Genomic DNA, 23,684 nt, shown 5'->3' on the forward strand with positions numbered 1-23,684 from the left:
TTGTGAGTCAGATATCAGACGACGTTACTTTTGTATCCCGGATTGATAAAGAAAGGGTTCTGAGAATAATTTACTGTCACAAAGATGCTCTTAAATATTATGATTTAAAAAAATGCACTTTCCCCCTCGTCTTGCAGAATCTACTCAGACACACAGAGGAAACCTTTGCACTTTGCAATTAGAATTTCTGTCCGGATGGGAGGGCTCCAATTCTTTCTTTCCATGACTACATTTTTCTGTGATTGTAGACCAGAGAGGGGAAAAGGCCTGTTTTGATTTCAGCACTGCTAAGTTTTGTTTAACTATCCAATTGCAAAACCACAATGAACTGAAGGGAGCTAATTTAGATGCTTCCAAAGATTTGGTTTCAAATTCTATTTTTCCTGAATTTCATTAAGCTTTGCGGAGTCTGTCTATGCTGTTGCTTTTATTGTAAAAATAGAATTGTAAGCTAGTAAAATATAATTGCTATATTTTTTTCATATTGAATTAAAACAGCATAACTCCCATTGAAATCAATGTGAACAGGTTAAGCACCTAAACCCACTTAGGTGCTTTTGAAAATCCAACTAGATGCCCGTCTGCATCTTTAGGCAATATCCCACAAAGACTTAGGGTATGGCTACACTAGAAACTTAAGTTGACCTATATTAGGTTGACTTATATCCACTGCAGTAACAACTGTGGTGATACATGTCCACACTGCCCTCCTTGCACGTGCTCACCAGCTGCGCTTTCACCAACTTAAAAGGGACAGTGTGTGCTGAGAGCCCGGTCAGGCTCCTGGGCTCCTGGCAGGCTGCTCCTCCCGCCCCCCTGCTCCCCATTCCCTGCTGGGAGCAGGCGAAGCCGCCTGGGACTTCTCGCCTCCTTGTTCCCCCCTCTAGGGTGACCAGAGAGCAAGGGTGAAAAATCGGGACAGAGGGTGGGGGGTAATTGGCACCTACATAAGACAAAGCCCCAAATATCGGGACTGTCCCTATAAAATCGGGACATCTGGTCACCCTATTCCCCTCTGGGAGTAAACGCAGAGAGAATACATGTCTTCTGCCTAGTGAAAAAAGGACTGGAAAAGACTGACAAATTTGCAACCCTGTAGAAAGGAAGGAGGATCCTGTGGTGAGGATACTAGCTGGGGGCTGGAGAGACCCAGATTCAATCCGCAGTTCTGTCATAGACTTCCTGTGTGGCCTTGGGTGGGATCCACAAAGGTGCCTGGCTCCAGTGTGATCCACATAACTCCTGCTGACCCCTGCAGGTGTCTAAAGTCACTTGGCACCTACATTTTTTGGGTAAAGGTTTCCTTGGCTCCTGTGTTTCTGCCTCAGAGCATGCACACTGCTGCCCCACTCTAGGCATATAAACGCTGATCTCCTGCCTAAATCCCGGAGTGATCCACGAACCAGGGCATTTGCTCGCCTATTTCATGGGGCCCAATCTGGTAGGTCACCTCTGAGCATGCTATTGGATTGGGTCCCATTCAAACTCTGGTGGTGGCATTGGTGTCCCTCTTCTAACTTTTATCCCAGTGGTTAAAGCACTCACCTAGGATGCGGGAGACCCAGGTTCAATTCACCCCTCTGCTTGAGGGGGAGAAAGGAATTGAATCAGGATTTCCCACCTCTCTCAGAAACATGCTCCAGCCACTGAGCTACGGGCTATTTTGACACATATCTCCTTCAGACTCTTCCGTTGAAGCTGTTTCACTGTGGACAAATAATTAAAGTGAGTGGGCCAGAAAGAGATAGTGGAAATGACTCTGTAGCCTGGTGGGTCAGGCACCAACATAGGCAGTGGGAGACATAGGGTCCAGCCCCTCTGCTCCAATCCCGCTTTCCTTGCAATTCCATGTTCCTTTGTGGATCTAGGCCTTAGACTCTCTGTACTTCAGTTCCCCATCTGTACATTGGAGTTAATAGCCCTGACCTACCTCACAGGGGTGTTGTGAGGATAAATACATTAAAGATTGTGAGGTGCTCAGACACTAGGATAAAGCGGGGGGCAGATAAGTACCTGAAAGAGATAAGAAGAGTGATAAACTCTAGTGAGTGTAAAAACAGGAATATAATATTATGAAGTATACATGACTGTGTTCCCTTTGCCTGATGCTGGAGTAAAAACATTGGCCAGAGGGTGGGGAGTGGGGCTACCTTCTTGATTTTCCAGGTGTAAACTTTTCTCTTTCTGAGAACATCCATGATCACCACAGAGGTCTGGGGACTGCCTGAGGATGTGATGATGAGTTCTCCCTCTGCTGCATACTGGATTTGGGAAACAGCTTCCTCATGCACCTCTGGGATGGTTTGATATTGCAGGAGCTTACTGTGCTCTTTAATTTCCTGGGGGAAAACAAGGGACAGAAATGTCACAAGGCTGGTTCACCTGCCAATCACCCATCGCCATACGAATGGAGGTGGCATGCACACAGAGAGGGAGAAGCATAGAGGGGCTGGAATATCAAGAGATGTGGGTTTTAGCAGTGAAGTTTGGTGAACCCTGGGCTTAATGCAATGATGTTTATGATGCCATGCCAACCCAGCAGACTATTTTGTCCCCCGGCAGTGTGACTAATGACTTGATGATGGGATTAAAATTGAGCCTGAGATGCACAGTTCAGATGCAGAACCAAATATCCCCCGGCTTAGGGCATTAAGGGGTTGGTTTGGGACAATTCCGAATGGCAACGCACAGCTGTTACATTCTTGTCCCCCCGTGATGTTTGCCTCAACTTGAAAACAGTTTCATTGGAAGGATTTCTCTAGTTCCCTCCATCCCCACTCACCAAGCTCTAAAAATAACCTGCTATGTTTCTATTTATAACCGAGAACAGCAGCAAGAAACGCTGCTCACATGCTTGGGAAGCTACTACAGCCTCAAACTCTTTGATATGAACCTAGGGCGGCGAAGGCGTTTTACAGTCTGAATGCTGCTACTTTGTGGACTCTCGCAGCCTTGACCTTTTATCTCAGCCCAGAGCAGCATCCAAGGCTATTTCCTTTGACTATATGTGAATTTACTCTCTCATTTCGAAGGGAAACATTTTCTTTTTTCTTTTTTAAAAAGAACTTTTTTATAGCAACTCCTGCCCACCTCTGTAGAAATGAATATTTCACAAGCACTGAATTCCCCCACCCTTCCATTATTTGTAGAAGTTGATATCTGAGATTAACACTGAGCATTCAGTGGGGCCCGGGGATTTAGAGGGCCCTTGGGAACGCCTGCTTAACTGAGAAGATTCCCTGTTTATCCTCCTCATCCTGCCCACAAACATCCTGCTACAGGATGACTTCTCTGTCTGGCTGAGGACAGCTGGCCTTGGCTCCTGGCTCAGTTGGGATTTTAAGGTTTGTCTTGACCTTAAGTGGTGAAGTTTCTATAGGGTTTGTCTTAGTCACCATCTGAGAGCTGAGCCAATCTGAGAACAATGGTGTGTGTGTGTGTGGGAAGGTCTTTAGTAGAGGAGCTAAAAACAACCTGGTAGACTTGAGGGCTGATCGAGGCAGTACCCAGAATTGTGTCGGCTGTGCAGGTTGCGTCCCAATCCCTGTATCACCTGGGATACGGGTCAGTGCTATTCCAGCTTTATTAACTAGTGAAGCCCTGCATTAGGATAATGCTTGGTCCACTCCTTTATGGACCTAGAGGGAGAGCCTGGGGAGGAGGGGAAGCATTTGGTACCCCATAGCGGCTATAAAGCCTGTGCTCCTTACATGTCACTATCAGCTAACTGCTCTAAACTGGGATTCTCCCAGATAAAGAGAGTGGGGTAGCACGAGGTGAAAGTTTGTGACTTCTTGCCTGACGTAGCTGGGCTGATGGGGAGAAGATAGTGGCATCAACTGGGCTGTGGTAGCTAAACCTGACCTAAACTGGACCATCTTTCCTAGCCTAGGTTCTGTTTTCTAGGGCCTCTGAAAGGAGGCCAAGAAGGGCAGTGACAAAGGAGGGATGCTTAGCACCATTAGAAGGTTAGCAGCGTTCTGGAAGATGCCTTTCTGCCCCCACCTGCAGGAAGATCCTTTGTGGCCCCGACTGATCCATGAAGGGCTTTTCAAAGACGCCCAAATGAGGACACAGCAGCCAGAGCAGGTGAACCCCACCACGGTCATCTCCCCAGAGCAGCAAGGAGCGACTCCCTAAGGACTGGAAGGGAAACAAAAACACAGAGGAGGAGGGAGGAGCTGGGATTTGCCAAGGCGGGGGGGAGTGGAGCTGATTATGTTGCCTTTATGCTCTATCTTCGCATGGTTAACGGCTGATTAAACATGCAATGAATGTAATTGCGCTTGAGTCACTGCTGAAAACCCCGCTACAGGGAATCAGCCCAAAGCCAGGGAATCAGCCCATGGCTCGAGTAGGGTGCTGTGCGTGCCTTGGGGAGCTCTGATACAGCATCCACCCCCTGGATCCATCCCAAACACACCCGGGCCATGCCCCAAACTCACCACATGTTGCCACAGAGTGTGCCCCTTCCCCCCAAGAGCTGGGCTCTGTGCAGTATAGCAGGTTCATACCTGTGCCCTCTCCCCAAAGCCTGACCCTGGACTAGGGTAGCGACACAGCTTTGGGTCACTGTGTCAAGGTCCAGACCTCACACGCTGCAGAGAAGCAAGATTTGCCCCATCCAGCACAGACAGCTGATAACAATCAAACCTCCTGACACAGGGTGTGAATTGGAACCATCTCTATCTCCTGTACAGGCAGTATTGGTTCTGTTCCCTTTATAGACACATTGATTCTGTTACCCTTATATACAACATTGTACGTCTCCCTACAGACCCCACTGCACAACTGGCAAAGTACATAACTGGTGGAGTGGGGCAGGTTTGCCTTTCCCTGAAACATCAGGTGCCCACCTCTGCTACAAGCAGGAGATTGAATTTGATGGGGAAGGCTCTGATCTGCTCTGCAAATCCTCTGTTCCCAAGTAGATTAGAGCTAGAAAAGCTTCCTAAATAAATCCCAGTTTCCAATCTGAGAGCACCCTTGTTATTCCTTTAAGTAATAATTAACTTTTCCTTCTCAGCCATGAATCTTGACTGGCTTCTTAGTCACTCACAAGAGAATGGTAGCAAACAATCTTTGTGACCTACATCAGGATGGGTTCTTGTGTCTGAAATATAAGACAATCCTAAATTGTGACCTTACCTCAAAGAGTTATAGCTTGGCACAAATGGGCATAAACACTTTTACTTGTTGGGGATAAACAATAAAGGTTACAGGTAACTTTATGAGCACATATTGGGAACACGAAGTGCTGTGCCACTGTACCTTTGCATTATACCAGTAGTACAATGATGTTGGAACATTTTTCAGAGCTGGAGGGATAGAAAGAGAAATGGAATATTAGAATTATTCATAATTTTTTTCGATTCCACTTCCTCAATATCCATTTTCCATGTGATACATAGAAAGGGATCCTATTCTCTCAAAGCAGTGGGAGGGGATGCAGATGCATAGAACTCATCACTGCTAATGGCAGGGAACAGGGTAAATTCCTTCGGTATGCATGAAAATATTGAGGTCAGAATGATGACTAGTTTCCACTTCCTATAACTTATAACCATCAACATAATCATCACTAGAGACAGACATGAACCAAAACTCTGGGCCCAAATACTCATTGAAGTGCTGTGAAATTCAGAAATGGATCTGAATTTAGCAGCTCGGCCTGTCTCTAATCATTGCTTGCATTCACCTACCTCCAGCAGTTGCTCTACTGTCATTTATTTAAATAAAAAGCAACAAAGACGTATTGGAGCGTAAGCTTTCATGGGTGGATACCCACTTCGTGGGCATGCGTCTGACAAAGTGGGTATTCACCCATGAAAGCTCATGCTCCAATACGTCTGTCAGTCTATAAGGTGCCACAGGACTCTTTGTTGTTTTTACAGATCCAGACTAACACGGCTACCCCTCTGATTTATTTAAATAAGGTTCATTGGGCCTGTTTCTCCATTGTAGAAGGTAATTGCTACCAGATGAGAATGGGAGCACATCACTTCCACTAGCCGCACAAGCTGCAAGACAACGCAGAGTCAGATCCACTCTACATAAGGGGTCCGCTCCTCACATGATGTCAAATTGGAATAGCTCCATTGATCTCAGTGGAGCTATGCTAACTAATGCCAGTTGAGCATCTGACCAAAACCACATTCTGCCTGATTTCTATCTCAGGTAATTTCATGAGCCACAAGCTGCTTTCACCAGTGTAAATTCAGCTTGACCTCCCTGCACCCAATGGAGCCAATCTGGATTTATGCCAGTGCCAGTGTGAACAGAATTTAGTCCACTGACTTCAGTAAGGGTGATACTTCCAGCCTTTAATTTAAGCCTTGATACCTATACATCTATAGGAATCCATCCCCTCCACAGCTGACCTACTAGTGAGTGTTGGGGTCTGGTTCTGAAGCTCCAACTCCCCATCTGCTGCCCCATTCCCAAACCGCATGGCATTAGCTACCTGCCTTTGGCCAAGTTTGGCTAACTCCATTAAGAAGTAGGAGAGAACAAGAACAGGGAGCTCAGAGACTGTACTTTTATTTGGTTTGTTGCTCTCCAAAATACCCAGGTTTCTGTGTGAACAGCCTGGTGTTTTTCCCTGGGAATCAATGCTGGAAATCAGAAGCCTGATTTAGACTGTACCCAAACCCCAGAATAGAATCTGGGAACATGAACAGAGGCCCCCTCCTATTAGTAAAACCCTAACTTGTACCAAATAAATGAAACTCTTCAAAAAGGTTTGCCGCGGACACGTCAAAAAAGTGAATATCCCTGCAGGTGGTGGCTACAGCGATTTTGTGGACATTTGCCATGTACGCAGCATCTGTGGTCCAGGATTTCAATCTTCTTTTTTCTGCTTGAGAGCCTTTGGAATCTGTTGCAATCTGTTAGAAAACAAGCAGCAAAGGAGAACTCAAACGACTGGATGCTCTCTCAGAAGAAATGCACTGGTGCCACCTTCAGCATGAAACAGCCATTCCCAGATGAAGTTAATATGCCTGGATTCTGCAAGGAGCTGCATATTTTTCATCTCCCACTGAAGGCACTCAGCAGCACCTAGCAGTGCCAGGACCATACTGCTTGGGAAATGAAGGTACCTTGCTAATCCTAGCTTCCTAAACATCCACATTATTGTCGATCTGTACTGCAGTAGCATTAGGAGTCATGGACCTGGGCCCCATTGTGCTAGGTGCTGTATATACTCCCAAAGAGCTTACAATCTAAGTAGTCACCAACAGACGACAGGAAGAGATGAACAGACAGGTACTCTGACCCCATATAATGCTAGTTGATGCAATGCATTTAATGATACACAACAATGCAACTCCCTTATTTTCCCCAGGGCAGGTGGAAGGAATACTAGGAGCCACAAGAAGTGGTTTATGAAGGTAGGTACTGGATTCTCATTAGGGAGGATTTAAACTCAAAATTTCCCGCAAAAGGGACATTCTGATACTTTGGACACATTGCTTCAGATTCAGAATGAAATGCAGGAATTTCGGAATTTCCCATTATGGGAAAAAACAAAGTGTTTCATTTCAAAAAGGCTTCCAGGCTCTCTGGCTCCTCAGCAGGGCCCACGGACTTCCAGGACTCCTCGATCCCAGGGCAGCTGACTGGGCTGCCTGACTCTCCGGTTGGCTATCTCGGGGAGTCAGGGAGCTGGCTGCCCAGGGAGTCATGCAGCCAGGTACCATGGAACCTAGAAGCCCCAGATCTGCAGCTTCCCTCCAGGTGGGCAGCCAAGGAGCTAAAGCTTTTATTTCCATTTTCCCTATAGAAAATCAAAATTTGGGGGCAACACTGAAATTTTCTTGCAGAAAATTTAACTCTTGCAGAAACTGCATTTTCCATTGGAAAACATTCCTCTGTAAAATTCCAACCAGCGCCAATCCTCATTGCAAAGAAGCTAAACTCTCCTAGAGATAGCAATTTATGGAGTGAAATCTGGATGCTAAATTACTCCCAAGTGTTCAGCTGTCACTGCACTAACCCCCATGCTATTACCAATCACTTTACCTCATACGTTTTCTGAATATGCAGCGCGCTGTCCCAGGTAGTAAGAACTCCTCCTTTGCTGACACTTACAAACCAGAGTGGCGGTGGAGAAGAGATGGCCAATATCCTGGTAGTTGGTGCCAGCTGAAAAACCAAGACAAATATTGCTCCAGTGGTCAGATCTCACTCTCTTCTTCATTTCACATTATGTTCAGTGGTGGCTATAAACAAGGCTAGAATCTGACCGTACACCTTCAAAGTTAAAGGGAACCCAACTGATTCTGAAATAGGCAAATTACGACCCTGCCCCTTTAATTGATAAAGTGACCTCTCGCTAGATTTAAGTGCCTGGCCAACATTGTTTTATTATTATGTCAGTGGAACAAATCTGGAATTCTTTATTTGATTTTTACTAGAAATTCAACAAGAAAAGCTGCCCTGAAGACAATTCCAGCTAGACAGAAAACTCTGCCAACCGCTGTCTGCCTGTGTCCTCAAGAAAACTGCAATAAAGCTGGGGGAAAAAAAGAGAAAGCTCAAGTTTTTAATTCCTTTTATGTTATGTTTGTGAAGGAAAAATGCGGCTGAAGAAGAGAGGAATATTGGCGAACTATGTGCAGCACCAGAGAACAGATACGCCACTAGCCTGTCCAGTTACAGTTCAGCTCCTCCACCCCCTTCGCCCAATGCCCCTCCCTCTCCGCTCACCTTGTTCTGCACACAGTGTCGGAGGAGGGGCTCCCTGCCAAGGAAGATCTCCTTCTTGGCTTTCATGGGGTCCCTTTCTTTGTAATAGAGCAGCAGGTATGCGCAGAACTTGTTCCAGTCAATAAGGCCATCGCAGCTGGTGTCAACCTCAAAAACCATGAGAACAAACAAGGAGGGGGGAAAAGCCAACGTGACGTCACAGGTAGCGTGACCAGGTTCCACAGTTCTTGTGAGCAAATTCCACTTTGATTAAGAAAATTACTCATCGCTTGTATTACAGTAGCACCCAGAGACTCCACCGGGGAACCCATTGTGCTTGGCACTGTACATACATATGATGAACGTGATGAGGTCACAGTCTAAGTGGATGTGTGACTCTCCAGGTCTCTGCATGTATACACCTCTGCAAAGTGACTGTAAAATGCTATGAAATCAGGGTACTTCACTCAGTCTGGTGGTAGCGTTTTACCTCCACAAGATGCAAGGCTGTGGAGAGGCAGTTAATGCTGAAGTCCCAGGTAGCCAGTGACTAGACTAGCTGCCATAAGGCAAGACTCCTAATGGGAAGGGCAGTAGTGGAGTGACATGCAAGGAAAAGTAAGAGTGTTTCAAAATGTTGTGGAGCCTGCATGCTAGAAATGCTAACGGGCTGGGATGGGAATTATTTGCACTCATAACCCATCTAACCCCAAATCCTCGTTACCTTGTTGAAAAGCAGCTCTGATTGGTTGTTCCAGATCTCGGAGCCAGTCAGCTCTGACAGGGCTCTGTGAAACTCTTGTCGAGTCAGACTTCCTGGTGGCTGCACTTTCTGCTTTCTGGAGGGTCTCACCCACTGGTCTTTATTCTCTGCTTCCCTGCCTTGGTCTTTCCCTTCGGGAGAGCTGTGATTAGCGAACAACGCTTGCAGGAGCTGCAAGTGACTCAGCTCCAGCTCTTCTTCCAGACGGGGGCTTTTACTCTGATCAAAGCTGGTGGAAAAGGAAAGCAAAGCAAATGCTCATCGGGGACAGGATAGGCACTGATTGTTGCGGGGGTATATGCCGGCCGCTCAGGTCCAGGGGTGTTAATTTGCTGTACGTTCTCTTTCAGGGAGTAGTAAGAACAAGCGGACGGCAGAGGGGTCAGCACTTCTGAAAATCAGGCTCAACGAGCCTCGTGAGGGATGCCCAGCATTAGTGGGCCCTTGAAAACGTAGACGCTAACCTCTCTGGGGGTGTCTACCCTGCACTTAAAAACCCGCGGCTGGCCTGTGACAGCTGACGCAGGGCTCGGGCTAAGGGGCTGTTTAATTGTGGTGTAGCTATTCGGGCTCGAGCTGGAGCCCATTATCTAGGACCCTGAGAGGGGGGAGGGTCCCAGAGCCCGAGCCCGAATGTCTATATTGCAATTAAACAGCCCCTTAGCCTGAGCCCCATGAACCCGAATCAGCTGGTCTGGGCCAGCCGCGGGTGTCCAATGGCAGGGTAGACAGAGCTGCTGTGGCTCGGTTTCAGCCATCTGTCAAGTATTACAGTGTTCTGCATCACGGTATTTTTGGGAGGCTTCGAGATCCTTGACTGAAAGGCACCATTGCTTATTAATTATTATTATTACTATTAGCAGCAATAAATGCAAGAGTGGCACCAGGGAAAGCAGGACGTGAAGATGAAGCGAGTGCACCAGGCTGCTTTCCCGACCCTCACAGGCGATAGTATTTCACCAGGAGATCCCTTGTGGCTTCTGCAACACATTCACTTTCCCTTCGTGTTTCTCAAAGTCCCAGAGAGACATTTCCCCACCCCCTTATCCCGCCACATGCCCATTTCCAAGCCCCAGAGTCTTCACAACTTTCCTCCTAGCTGAGGAGGAATGGAGGTGACTCTTTGCACTGCTCCTGAACCAGCAAGGGAGCTAGCACAGAGCTACGTGGGGCACTCTCTTCCCAGCCCTGGGGGCTGGATATCGGTCTTAAACTCAGAACCAGATCATCAGCTGGCACAAATCACTGCAGCTCCACTGACTTCCCCTAGCTGAGGATTTGGCCTTCTGAGCCTCTAGCTAGTCAGAGGCTGTTCCACTCTTTCACTTTTTTCTAAGGTATTTAATTCCCAAACCAAGTGCACGCAGATCTCAATAGCACATGACGCCATGACAACATTTTCTCTATGGCAAGCATGTGATCAGATGAAAATCTCCAATGTGGGTAGCTGCATAGCTTGGAGAAAATAATAATGACTAACACACGTTAATTCCATGATTACAGGTGGGAATTCACTGTCAACTAATAAGCCACCATTTTTTTTCTATTCGAGGTGTTGCTATATTGAGGTACAACCTGAATTCTTATTTTATATAGAAAAGATTTAAATAAGTACAACACCATATAGTTTTATATTTGATTATATTCAGTTTCTTTTTGTACTGGCTTTTCAGAGGAAAAATTACAAAATGTTCAATAGCTGCCATAGCTGGGTAATATGAACAGCAGCAGCAGCACCTGTGGAGCACAAGAGCATTGTTGATGGTGGGGGTGTGACACATCTATGACATTATTTCCTTCTCGCCAGGTACTGGATAAGCTGCCAGCGTGGCATATGTGGATGTAGCCCATGAGCTATGTTAGTTCAGCTGACAGCCAATGGACCTGCACGGCTAAAACACAGGGTGAAAAACGTGTAACATCACATCGTGGCTTAGGGCTTGTTGCCACTGGGAAATTTGTGCAGTGCATGCCAAAGTGTGAATTTACAGCACTATCTGCTCTGCACTAACTCCCTGTGTGGACACTGAGGGTACGTCCAGACTACCGGCCAGATCGGCGGGCAGTGATCGATTTATCGGGGATTGATATATCGGGTCTCATCTAGACGTGATATATCGATCCACGAACACACTCCCGTCGACTCTGGAACTCCACCAGGACGAGCGGCAATAGCGGAGTCGATGGGGGAGCCACGGCCATTGATCCTGCGCCGTGAGGACGGGAAGTAAGTTGAAATAAGATACGTCGACTTCAGCTATGCTATTCCCGTAGCTGAAGTTGCATATCTTACATTGACCCCCCCCCACGACCTCCCCAGTGTAGACCAGGCCTAAAAGTGCCTTTGTAAACTTTAGCTTCATACACTTTAAAGCGTACTACACTAACCAGCCTGAGGGCACTTTTAGTGCTCAGTAAAAGTGTCCACCAAGAAAGTTAGTGCAGAGCAGCTAGTGTGCTGTAAATTCACACCCTAGCGTGCTGCACACTAACTTTCCATTTAGACAAGCCCTTAACAAATGTACCATTGTCAGAATGGAACTTACCATGTTATACTTGCTGGTACTTCTTGCTTGTATGCACGCCAGGAAGAATTCTGATTTTGCTTTTTCATCACTGACATTTCACCTTTTTCTTCCTCTTTCCTGAAACAGTGATGGTTTTTCATGGCCTTTTCCCAGTATGCCAAGCCTAATTAACTTGCAACACTGGCAGAACCAGAGTCAATTCAATATCTTCTTCTTACAAAAAATAAAAAATAAAAAATCAAGCTCTGAATGATCTTCAACTGGAGCAAGGTGGAAGTTCTTCTCTGAGTTCTCCTAAGGCCCTTGTTGTCCAATAATCCTTGAGAAGTTGTTTGGCACCAAAAAATAAATGTTTTCAAGAAGCCACACTGACAATTTTGGTGGTAACTGCAATATGCTATGGCTGAATCAAATACTGCTCTTCAGATGCAAGCTAAACCAATGTTTCAAGTTTTCCCAAGCCAGGATATGCCATACCATGCAAGCAGAGTAGCTAGTGCATTCTCAGACAGCTGCACTGCTTAGAGGTCTCCAAATCCATGAGCAGTGAATACATTACATAGACAGAAAACTAGAGGCTTCATTTTGAAAGGCCAATACCAGGTACATTGGGAAGAGTATTCAGCATAGTTACCAGCCTGGACTTGCGTAACACGATCCATCCTGCTTATAATTATTTATCAACAGTGCCCAAGAAATGTTTCGACGCAAAGGAATTTCACTTGGGGGGTGGGTCCATGCAAAGAAAAGAAAAGCATTTGGTCAATTTATGATTAACCTGATAATTTGCAGTTGATACCTACAGAGAGAAGAGACAATCAGAGATTTCTTCCCTGTGCTCTGTTGGACATTAAGGTTTTGTACCAGGAGCTCAATGTGTGACTATACATATCAGGTGAACCTCTAGAAGGGGATTAATTTAGGGAATTGCAAATAGCCTGTTGTGCAGCTCTAAGACCAATATCAGCTGTGGTTGGTTGGTAACATACACTGCACAGAAACAGAAGTGAATAGCTAAAGAGACTCCTTCACCCTTGATCTCACAAGTGGAATGCCCTTCCTCTTTCATAAATGCAGACTGGTTATTTAATAGTGAAGCAGGATGAATTTTTGCCTTGCTATTTTCATTAATACGTAATTTATTGTGCTGTCAATATTTTCTTGTCACCATAACTACAGATGATGCCGATGTTCCCTTCCTTATTCCATTCGGTAGTTAAACTGTAACAATTCCATGAAGCCTCCAGTCATGTGCAAAGCAAGAATTCTATAGAGTAAATGGCCCGTTCTTTCAGAGAGTTTGAGAGAGGGTGAAATCCAGGATGCCTGTTGCTTTTTCACAATAGTATCACTTCTCTCCTTGTTTTTAATTGCTGCTTTCAGGCCTGCGACTAGTCTTTGCCAGCCTTCAAATCAGAGAGAGACCATGATACATACGTACGTGCATATTCTCCTTCAGAGCTGGGTGCAGAAGCAGGTCCTCAAATTTCCTGATACAGCCCTGAGAAACAGCTTATTTCCCTTGCTGTAAATCTTCTTCTTTAGAACTAGCATTCCAGGCAGCAAGGGCAGTGAGGTAGGCCCTCTTTAACGGTCCTGTGTGTCTTAATCCAGCATTTCCATAAGTGTGCAGCTTGTACACAGGCCTCTTAGTTATTTTAGAATCTCAACTTCCATATTAATCATCGACATCCCCATTCACTTGGGTGGAGCTAGGAGAAGTTACATCATGCTGTGGATTTGACCCCCAGGGTGTGCTTAGATTGGATTGATAGACAATACGGAGCTGTGGAGACAAAATTTGGATTACCTATATTCTAACGTCTATATTCTTGATTTAGTTGGGGACTGGTCCTGCTTTGAGCAGGGGGTTGGACTAGATGACCTCCTGAGGTCCCTTCCAACCCGGATATTTTATGATTCTAGGATACTAGCTAATGTATTTCACATTCTACTGCAGTTAGAAAGGAAACAGTGCTTGCTTCATCTTCAGCAAAGATCCCTACATCCTTTGAGAGGTGGAAGCAGGTCAGCGAGCTTGTAGAGAGAATATTTTCTTGTTTCCTGTTTCACATGAGACGAAGAGCAGGTGACATTCACACCTCTGACACATGGCCACTGCCAAAGAATGTTATCTGGAACAAGCCCCATGCAATTCTGAAGTCTAACCAGCAGATGGTAGACTATGAAAAGAAACGGAGAGCAACAGATATAATCTCTTTTCCCTGGAGTGAAATCCAGCGCAGCGTTGGAAAACAACCAGTGACTCCAAAGAGACCTATGTCATATGCTGGAAATGTGTGCAAGACATTCCAGGAAAGAAAAAAGCCTTGTGTATCCTTTCTTAGAAATTCCGTTTGATTGTGCAATGTTCTTTTAAATCAAACCAGCCAAATAACTGATTTTGTTGTCAAGAGTGAAACAATGAGAACAAACAACTCCCCCTCACCCCCATCACCCTGCAGTGCCCCCTGTCCCCTGACTATTCTGTCTGAGAACATTTTAAGCAAAGAGCATAAAACTGTCTTCTGTCGCCAGGGCCTTTCCTATGTAACTCAAGACTCCAGTGATGTCCTCTGCATGCCCCCCAAAACCGTTCCCCTTTCATTCTTGTGCCCGCATTCACTGCTCCAGGATCTCATCATGACTACATCTCATTCAGAAGAATTAATTTATGGCTCATATTAAGTAATATTCATTTTTGGCCATTAGATTCATAGAGGGACCAATTTTAAGCCTAAAAGGATACTAGATTATGTCGTGAAACTTGGTTTGTAAGGAGAGGGTTTTTATGGTGAGTGATGGAAAGCTGTGTTCTGTGGGCCCATCTGATGTGCAGATCTGGCTTAATACTTTTGCTCACACAGACGCATGTTCTGTGTGCATCTACATTGCAGGAGCAATTTAAGGCTCCACTATCTGAAATGATAAATGTGGAAAAGAAACAATGGGCTACATTTTCCATTCACTGGCAATGTACACTCTGGGAAAAGTGGAACAGGCGTAGGCTTTAGCACGTACATTCCTGAGAGACCAAAAGAAGGGTTTTTCGACAAAGCACTGACAGTGGGAACCTCTAACACAGCTGCTTTGGAACTAAACATTCCAATTCTAGTCTTTCATGTACTCAGACACCTTTGAAGCAAATCAGTACTTCTGAAAGTCTTGTAGAGGCATGATGTTCCATACATCCTGCACCTAGTGTGGTAGAAACTGTGCATAATCTGTAACCGAAGCTGAGGTTTGCTTCCACAGAAATATTTATCCCCCTCCATCAAATTCTTTGTTCTCAGACATGCCTGTCAAAGTGTTGAAGGAAACACTCGGTCAACAAGGACATAACAGAGCCTGTAGGGATAACTGCACAAAGCAACCTCATTGTGCCATCAACAGTTTGTGTGATACAGGTATGATTTACTGAGGGAATGGCCAATGGATTTGTTTAGTTTATAAAGGGCTTCACTGCTACCTGAGCAAAAGGCAAGCCAGAGGATCTGTCCAAACAGCAAAACCTAGCATGTTCCTATTCCAAAATCCTGCCATTAATTTGTTCTGCAGGAGAATGGCCATCACGGCACATGCTAGGGGAGCTTGAAGTGAAGCACCCTTGATGTCACAAGCGGAATGCCCTTCCTCCTTCATAAATGCAGACTGGTTATTTAATAGTGAAGCAGGATAAATTTTTGCCTTGCAGGCTGGGTTCTACCCCCTACTCCGCCCGTCATTCCTTCCAGAGCTCAGTGGGGGCAGTCAGTTTAATTCTGAGCATACAACAATAGCTAATATGACTTCTCTCCTCAGATGCCACAGGGATCCAAATTACCTTTGTCTAATTCTCAAGCATGGTACTTCTTCCAAAGCTTGGTAGGTTCCGTCTACTGCCCCCGGTGGCAGGGAAAGGCAGCAGCAATGTGAAACTGCGTTGTCTTCATGTGCACCAGGTATAAAGAACAATGCACTGAGAAGCAAGTTGCTTTATATCATCCCACAGCGGGGAGCATTTTAGATTCACATTGTTGTTCAGAGGCAGCCCTGAATTTCAGCCAATGGAACAAAGCCAGAGTTTAGAGAAACACACTTCTATTACTATTACAATTGAGACACTAATTACACTGAAGGGAATGGACAAAAGTTCTCTAAGAGTTCACATGGCTCTGCTTATATGACTGACAAGAAATGAGAGTGATTTCCTGGCAATTAACAAGGATCCTAAATGTTCCCGTTAGAGTTCTCCTAGCATTCAGCCTGTATAATTCTTGGTGGGCGCACATATAATACAACAGTTGCAATCTGTGCCTTACTTTTTATGTATAAAGGACCCAAATCCACTCCACTGAAATGGGTAAACCATGTCCGAATTTGGCCCAAGGTTTCTGCCAGTATACATCTAGGACCTGATGCTACAAGCCCTACATGTATTTATCATTGCACTATAGTTAGGTTCTTAGGCTTCTGTTTTCTGCATACTGCACCTTTCAATCTGTAAGGATTGTGCTGTCAACAAGCAGGCAGCCAGTTTCTGTTCAGAGCAGATGGTTCTAGAGGAGGCATAAACACGGCTCAGCATCAAGACTTTTCTTTTGTTCTTTCTTCTTGCTTTTGATTCATCTTCAATTAAAAAAAAATGCAGGTGGAAAAAGTTCTGATCTGTTTCCCTGGAGAAGAAAGATAACCATTTCTAGGGATAGATCTTCTCTAGCCTCTGTTGTACTGTACTCAGAACCCAGCCTGCAAGTCAGAACAGGGTGTTCTATAATGACCAGGATGTTCGCCCCTTGAGAATTCTGCATGTCTTACGTATAGTTAACTTGTGAAGGGTAAAAAGGCTGTGGAGAGAATTCAGTCTTATTGAAAAAGAGACTGCCCATTTATTAGGATTTAATAATACCCTCTTTATTTTACGCTGCCGTTTCACATTTTGTTCAGATTCCTTGTAGGCAGAGAAATGTGAAAAGCCGAGTGACTGTGGTGGATACAATGGGCCTTTGAGCAACACGGATTTCTCCTTAAAGCACAAAGTGTATGCAAACCAGTCATCAGGAGAGGGTCGGCAGAGAGCAGAACAAAGTGTTTCAAGGGAGCAAAGAAAAACCTTGCCAGCTGGTCATTTTTCCAGTGCTAAAGGCTAGGGCGAAGATGGCTATTTGGCAGTACAACAAGAACAACCAGGCAGCCACATCAGAGAGCGAACAGGCCAAAGGAAAAGCAGGTTCATCCTGCCAGGGGATCCCGTTGGGTCAGGGTGGAGCAGGGCTGGAGTAATGCAGGAGCTCTCGAGGCTGCAGCCCAGGGCCTTGGATTTTGAGTCCTCTACCCCCCAATATGTATAATTTACTGCATTATTCTTCAGTTGGCGGCTGCAGGCCAGATCCGGCCGCAAGGGTTCCCCCTGCTAGGCGTCAGTTGTCTCTTCAGGCCTCCCGGGAAGCAGCCTAGGCTACCCTCACCGGAGGGACAGGGAGAGGAGCGGAGGAAACATCCCTGCTCACAGGAAGGATTGGGGGAGCAGGAAATGCCCCACAGCTCAGGGTGGCTCCACTTCCACTCCCAGCTCCTCCTCTCCTTCCCCCTCCCTCCCTGTAACAGCTGGCCTGGGCGGGGGGAAGGAACCCTGGAGCTGCCCCTTCCTGCCTGGAAGGGGAAGGGGAGGGGGGATGAAGAACCACAGAGCAGAGGGAAGGCTGGTGAAGCCACAGCTGATGGGGTGGGGGAGGAGGCTGGGAGCTAGAGGCAGATCTGATGGGGGCTGGGCACATGGGGGCTAGAAGGCAGAACTGATGGGGGCCTGGCAGATGTGGGGCAGAGGGCAGAACTGATGGGAGACTGGCAGATGGAGGGTAGGGGGCAGATCTGATGGGGGACTGGCAGATGGAGGCTAGAAGGCAGAACTGATGGGGCCTGGCAGATGGGGGCAGAGGGCAGAACTGATGGGAGACTGGCAGATGGGGGTAGAGGGCAGAACTGATGGGGGCTGGGCACATGGGGGCACATGGGGGCTAGAGGCAGAACTGTTGGAGTCTGGGCGGTTGAATTGATGAGGCTGGGCAGATGGACTTCAGCTTATTTTCCCTGTTTACTAGCATGGCCATGTATTTAATTTAGGCACTTTTCATTTACATTTAAAGACACTGGACTGTGTTGATAGATGCAGACTTAGGGTAGATCTGCACTTACCTGCTGGGTCAACGCGTAGCGTTCGACTTCTCGGAGTTCGAACTATCGCGTCTCATCTAGACGCGATAGTCCGAACTCCGAACGCGCTCCCGTCGACTCCGGAACTCCACCACCGCGAACGGCGGTGGCGGAGTCGACGGGGGAGCCGCGGACTTCGATCCCGCGGCGTTTGGACAGGTAAGAAGTTCTAACTAAGGTAGTTCGACTTCAGCTACACTATTCGCGTAGCTGAAGTCGCGTACCTTAGTTCGACCCCCCACCCTAGTGTAGACCAGGCCTTACAGTGGTACACCTGTAATCAGACACTTAAACAGATACTGTAAAGCAATCAGGAAATGCTGTGGGTTGCGTACTGTGCAGCACTTTTCCGCTAAAAAAAAGGCCATGTGAGGTGAGTATCAAAATTTCAGGCCGTAAGAAAGGGAAATTAGATGTCCGTTCATTTCTCGTGAGTTTAACTTCTAATTTTAGTTCCATAGTTTTAATTGAATTAATATTAATAGCAGACTGCTTTAACAGCAGTGCATGTAATTATTCATTTGCAAGATTTTGTTGGAATATTGTCTACTGGCACACTCAATCTTTTATTGTGAGATTAATCAATAGAACTGGCACACCACTCCGGACAGTTTGCCATCCCTAGCCTATGGCAGGCTCGCTTGAGAGCAAACATTTGAACTGCCCTTTGGCTCTTAAAAATGCCCTTTGGCTGCCAACAGCTGTCCCTTGCCTTAGTCGGTCTGCCAGAAAATGTAACTGAAACTGACTGCGCTAGGTAAGTAAAGCCATAGTATCACTATGTGTATTACGACCAGTTACGTGCCAAAATAAAAATGGTTTTGTTCATTTTAACTTTCATTCTGTTTTACAATTGGACCGTATATTACACTGAAAAACCAGACCTGAAATAACCAAGGTCATTTTAACAACGGAGTGTTTGGCATCCCGCAGGGATGGCGGTAAACCAGTACATAGAAGAAATTGAATATGCAAAGAGAGGCCTCAAAACCATAACAGCCCCGGGCCCCCATCAAACTTAATCCAGCCCTCGCTGGAGGTACATTAGTAGAGGTGTGTAGGACAAGTTTGGCTACTGCACCTGTTACGGATTTAGGTCTGCAGAGTGGCCTATTTAGCATTAAATTCATCCTTAAAAAAATAAAAGCCCAGCTGCAGACATTTGCTAATTATGAACATTCATTTTCCATTGCATTACAGAACGTGACACCAAACAAGCATGATTTTAAAAGAAACAGCAACATGTAAATCCACCAAACAAGCAGGACAGGGATCCCGCTCAGAGGGCCCATGGAGGTACATCAGGGTAAACCTGGTATGAAATGAGAAGAGAATCAGGTGGGTTTACCTTAAGATTTTCTTCCCTGGAGTGAAGCTGAAAGGTGGAGTGTGACTCTTCGGACTGTCTGAAAAACAAAGTCCGAACACAAATTCAGAGCAGGTTGGGCAGATGACTTGATAAAAGAACATTTACAACATTAGGAGATACCAGCCAATTCAGTTCTGCAGCTTAGGGTTTGTCTACACCAGGGGTTCTCAACCTTTTTCTTTCTGAGCCCACCCCACCCCCAACCTGCTCTAAAAACGCCATGGCCCACCTGTGCCACAATAGCTGTTCCTCTGCATCTAAAAGCCAGGGCAAGCGTTAGGGGGCAGTGGCCCAGGGTCCCATGCCACAAGGGGCCTGCAAAACTACGTTGCTCAGGCTTCGGCTTCAGCCTTGGGCGGCAGGGCTCAGGGCCCTGGGCTTCAGAGCCACGTGGTGGAGCTTTGGTTTTCCACCCTGGGCCCCAGCAAGTCTAATGCTGGCCCTGTTTGGCAGACCCTCTAAAACCTGCTTGTGGCCCCCAGATTTCTGGTTGAGAACCACTGGTCTACACTACCCCGCAGTTCAGACAACAGTGATGTGAACAGCAAGGCACACCATAGAGCTGCTCTATAACTCACCCCCTGTGGATGCTCTGGATGCAAACTCAAAGGTTTCTAGTTCACATGAACGTAATCCTCTCCAGACAGGATGCCCGAAGATTTTGGGGCTGTTAGATGGGGCTGTGGATGAAAAAGGAAAGTTCTATTATGGAGTATTGCCAGGAGGCTGACAGATGCTCAGGCCAGGCTAACTCCAATTGCAAACCCATACCCCTAATCTCACAATACCTTATGAGCGAAGGAAGTCTTATTTGCATGGTACAGAGAAGGAAGGCGAGATTACAGGAGTGGGTGGGTGAGCTTCTGTGGCCTGCAATGTGCAGGAGGTCAAACTAGATGATCATGATAGTCCCTTCTGACCTTCAAGTCTATGAGGCACTGAGAGATTAAGTGATTTGTTCAAGGTCCCACAGGAAGCTTGTGACAGAGCTGGAGATAGACCCTGGTCACCCTAAATCCACAAAATCATCCTGCCTATCAAAAACCATACTTCATGAAAGTAGCTCCAGGTTACCCAAGTACAGCCCAGTTCACCACATTTTGTCACAAGCCCGTCGGTGAGCCCACACTAGGGACTATATTGCCATGTTCTCTTTGCTCAAGGAAAACAGTGGCCAAGGTCAAGGTGAAAGTAAACTCATGATCTGCTTTCTGTAGGACAGCACTGGAACCCATATAAAGCTGCTCAGGAGTCAGGTCGCATTTTATACAAGTGTGCCCTGAAAAAGAATAGCCAATTATCTGTTCACATACACTTACTACACAAGGTCGTGTACAACCCCCCAATGGCAGTGCTGAAAGGAATAGGACTGGTAGGGAGCATTTATCTCCAGCCAGTTTGTGAAGATGAAATAAGAATGAAAACAGCTGCCACAGATCTATAGATTTGTCAAAATACCCATTGAGCCAAAAGCTGCCGGGAGGTGGGGGGAAGGTCCCACTACACAGCAGATAAATAAGCATAGGATAAATAAGGCAAAGCAGATGCTGGGCAGCCATTCACTCATCATCATTCAATTCTGCTTCTCCAACCACTTAAGACGGACAAAGGAAATCAGTTCTGGAAGCAGAGCAGCAGATCCTCAGCTGAGGTGCCTTGGCATAGCGACACTCATTTACATCCAATGAGCCTGCCCCATTATATTGTAGCTGTGTGTTGGCAGGTGCCTTTGATCATATTTTAAATGGGAAAAAAGTCAGTCATTTCAGGACCTGAATTAGTTTGCCAATCAGAGCGGCAAAAGGTATATTTTCTTCTTTGCATTGTTCCCCCTAAAGTTCTCTAGCGAGCATTCCTAAAGCATTCCTAAAACAGCTCAGCAGATGAAAAAAGCGTCTAGCCGGAAGAATCTTGGAGATGGAGAGAACAGCCAAAAACAACAACGTCTTTTCTTCAAATAGGGGAGGAGGATAGTTTTCCCAGCTGGAGGCAGAGAGAAAGCTTAAGAAGAAGGGAAAAGAGATCATATAAGTTATTGCATTATAATTAAATCATGCTTGAATGATAGAGGCTCATGAATTTATATTCTAGGCAAAATGGGAGTGATTGTGGGTCTGATTTTTAAAAGGTGGCCTCCATTATGATTGTGCAGCTTTGTCCTCACAAACATCAGCTCATTTGCCCCTGGGCCGAGGTTGAATGGTAAGAGAATCTATCATGCATGAACACAGGTCCTAAAAAACCAACAGGTGGGAACCTCTTTATCCAAAAGGATTGTGTGCCTATAAACTCTATTTATTGCACACCACAGTGTGTGCAGGCAATGCACTTCAGTGATCCCTGCTTTGCCTCTTTTCTCTGCCTAATATTTTTAAACTGGCTAGATTGGAATATCCGAGTGCTGCCCGCTGGGCCTTCTCATTAGGTTCCCTTCTCAGGACACTGTGCATGGACATGTATGTATACAAGTGGAGACCGAATTGAGGCCTTGCTGAAAACCAGGTCCTGTACGGTTAACATAGGTGCTGTGAAAGGGTACAGGCTACCGTGGCACTGCAAGAGTGTTGGGATTTATCTACTGAGATTCATGAATGTATAGATTCCATCACTGTAGTATCTGAATGCTTCCAACCCGTCTTGACCCAACCCCCATTGAAGTCAGTGGGCATCTTTCGTAACTGAACATCAATTGGAAGCAGAGGGTGCTTGGCGGGTGGATGAAGCAATGGTGCAAGTGCTAAGCTGTATCATGCTAAATCCAAGTTGAACCTTTACGTCTCTGAGCTGCAGCCTTTGTTGCAGTAGTTGTTACCAAGTCTGACTGCACATGCGACTTGTGCATTGTCTGGCAGTCTCTGAATGAATATTTGGCTATTGGTCTATCATGGAAGGGAAAGGTGATCCAGTGGTAAGTTACAGAGCTCACCTGGGGCTCAGGAGATCAGAGAATTGTCTGCTCTGCCGCAGACTCCCAGTGCGAGCCTGGATAAGTCTCTTAGCCCTGGTCTACACTGGGGCAGGGGGATCGACTGAAGTTACGTGAATAACGTAGCTGAAGTCGACGTACTTAGATCGACTTACCGTGGTGTCTTCACTGTGGTGAGTCGACTGCTGCTGCTCCCCCGTCAACTCTGCCTGCGCTGGAGTACAGGAGTCGACGGGAGAGCGCCCGGGGGTCGATTTATCGCGTCTAGACTAGACACAATAAATCGATCTCTGCTGGATCGATCGCTGCCCGCCAATCCGTCGGGTAATGTAGCCATACCCAGTGTCTATCTCTTCTCTCTGGGCAAGCAAAGGCTTTGTGATGGCGTTATTCTTCCACCTATACGTATTATTGAGCACTTGCTGAGAGAACAATGGATAGAAGTTTGGAGGAAGGTGAAACCGACAGATTTTCATAGCTAGTTTATAAGAATATTTCAACCCTTTCCAAATATGTCAGCCCAGACAGTGGGTAACCTGACCACCTACCAGCAAAAAGAGACAGGAAACACACAACCCTTTGTAACACAGGCCCTCAGTACAGAGTAACACAGCTGTGCCTGCCCTATTCCCCAGCAGGTGGAAGCATCTGTCCTGATTAGCCAAGGCTTTAAAGTTTGCTTTTCCTTTTTGATCTGCCTAAATCTTTTAATCTGGCTGGATTAGACCAGTTGAGTGGTCCCTGCTGGGGTTTCTTGTTATTTTTCCTTCTCTCCCCTGACTCCATCCCAGGAAACCATGTGCGGAGGCAGCTGGCTGCTTTTTGTATCTCCCATCCCGCTTTCCATATGAGATTCAATAGGATTTTTTTCGTATGAATTCCATTTGGCTTGACTGTTTTTTTTTCCTTTCAGAATACCAGACTCTTCCATAGCCAAAGGCGTGCTTCCCTTCAGATAGCTGTATAGCTCTCCCGTTTGTTATGTACTGGCTAGTATGTATGGCCCCCGTTACACAGAATCAAAGCAGTTCAGTGTACAGCACAGGCTCCTGTGCCCACTGAAGTCGGTGGGAGCCTTTCCTTCTATTTCAGTAGGTGGAAGAATAACTCCATCACAAGTATAAGGATCAGACCCTTCTACTTCATTATTACAGTAGCTGGCAATAAAATATTTTAGTGTTAAGACACTGAAGAGCTGATTGCTACCATCCCTGAGTG

At 46.2% G+C, this 23,684-nt stretch overlaps 1 protein-coding gene across 1 annotated transcript in view; it reads right to left on the reverse strand.

The window, feature by feature from the left end:
• LOC120383138 overlaps positions 1-22,382 on the reverse strand; it is a 60,609-nt gene extending 38,227 nt beyond the window's left edge. Inside the window, exons 1-10 of the mRNA XM_039500759.1 lie at positions 22,353-22,382; positions 20,119-20,242; positions 19,520-19,577; positions 9,413-9,680; positions 8,710-8,856; positions 8,023-8,145; positions 6,716-6,887; positions 5,272-5,318; positions 4,006-4,143; positions 2,151-2,339 (exon numbers count right to left, since the gene is read on the reverse strand). Of these exons, the coding sequence (XP_039356693.1) occupies positions 2,151-2,339; positions 4,006-4,143; positions 5,272-5,318; positions 6,716-6,887; positions 8,023-8,145; positions 8,710-8,856; positions 9,413-9,680; positions 19,520-19,577; positions 20,119-20,242; positions 22,353-22,382 (1,296 nt within the window). The remainder of the gene's footprint in view (positions 1-2,150; positions 2,340-4,005; positions 4,144-5,271; positions 5,319-6,715; positions 6,888-8,022; positions 8,146-8,709; positions 8,857-9,412; positions 9,681-19,519; positions 19,578-20,118; positions 20,243-22,352) is intronic.
• Positions 22,383-23,684: the final 1,302 nt, after the last annotated feature.

The sequence above is a fragment of the Mauremys reevesii genome, linkage group 15 (genome assembly GCF_016161935.1).
Source record: "Mauremys reevesii isolate NIE-2019 linkage group 15, ASM1616193v1, whole genome shotgun sequence".
NCBI lineage: Eukaryota > Metazoa > Chordata > Testudines > Geoemydidae > Mauremys > Mauremys reevesii.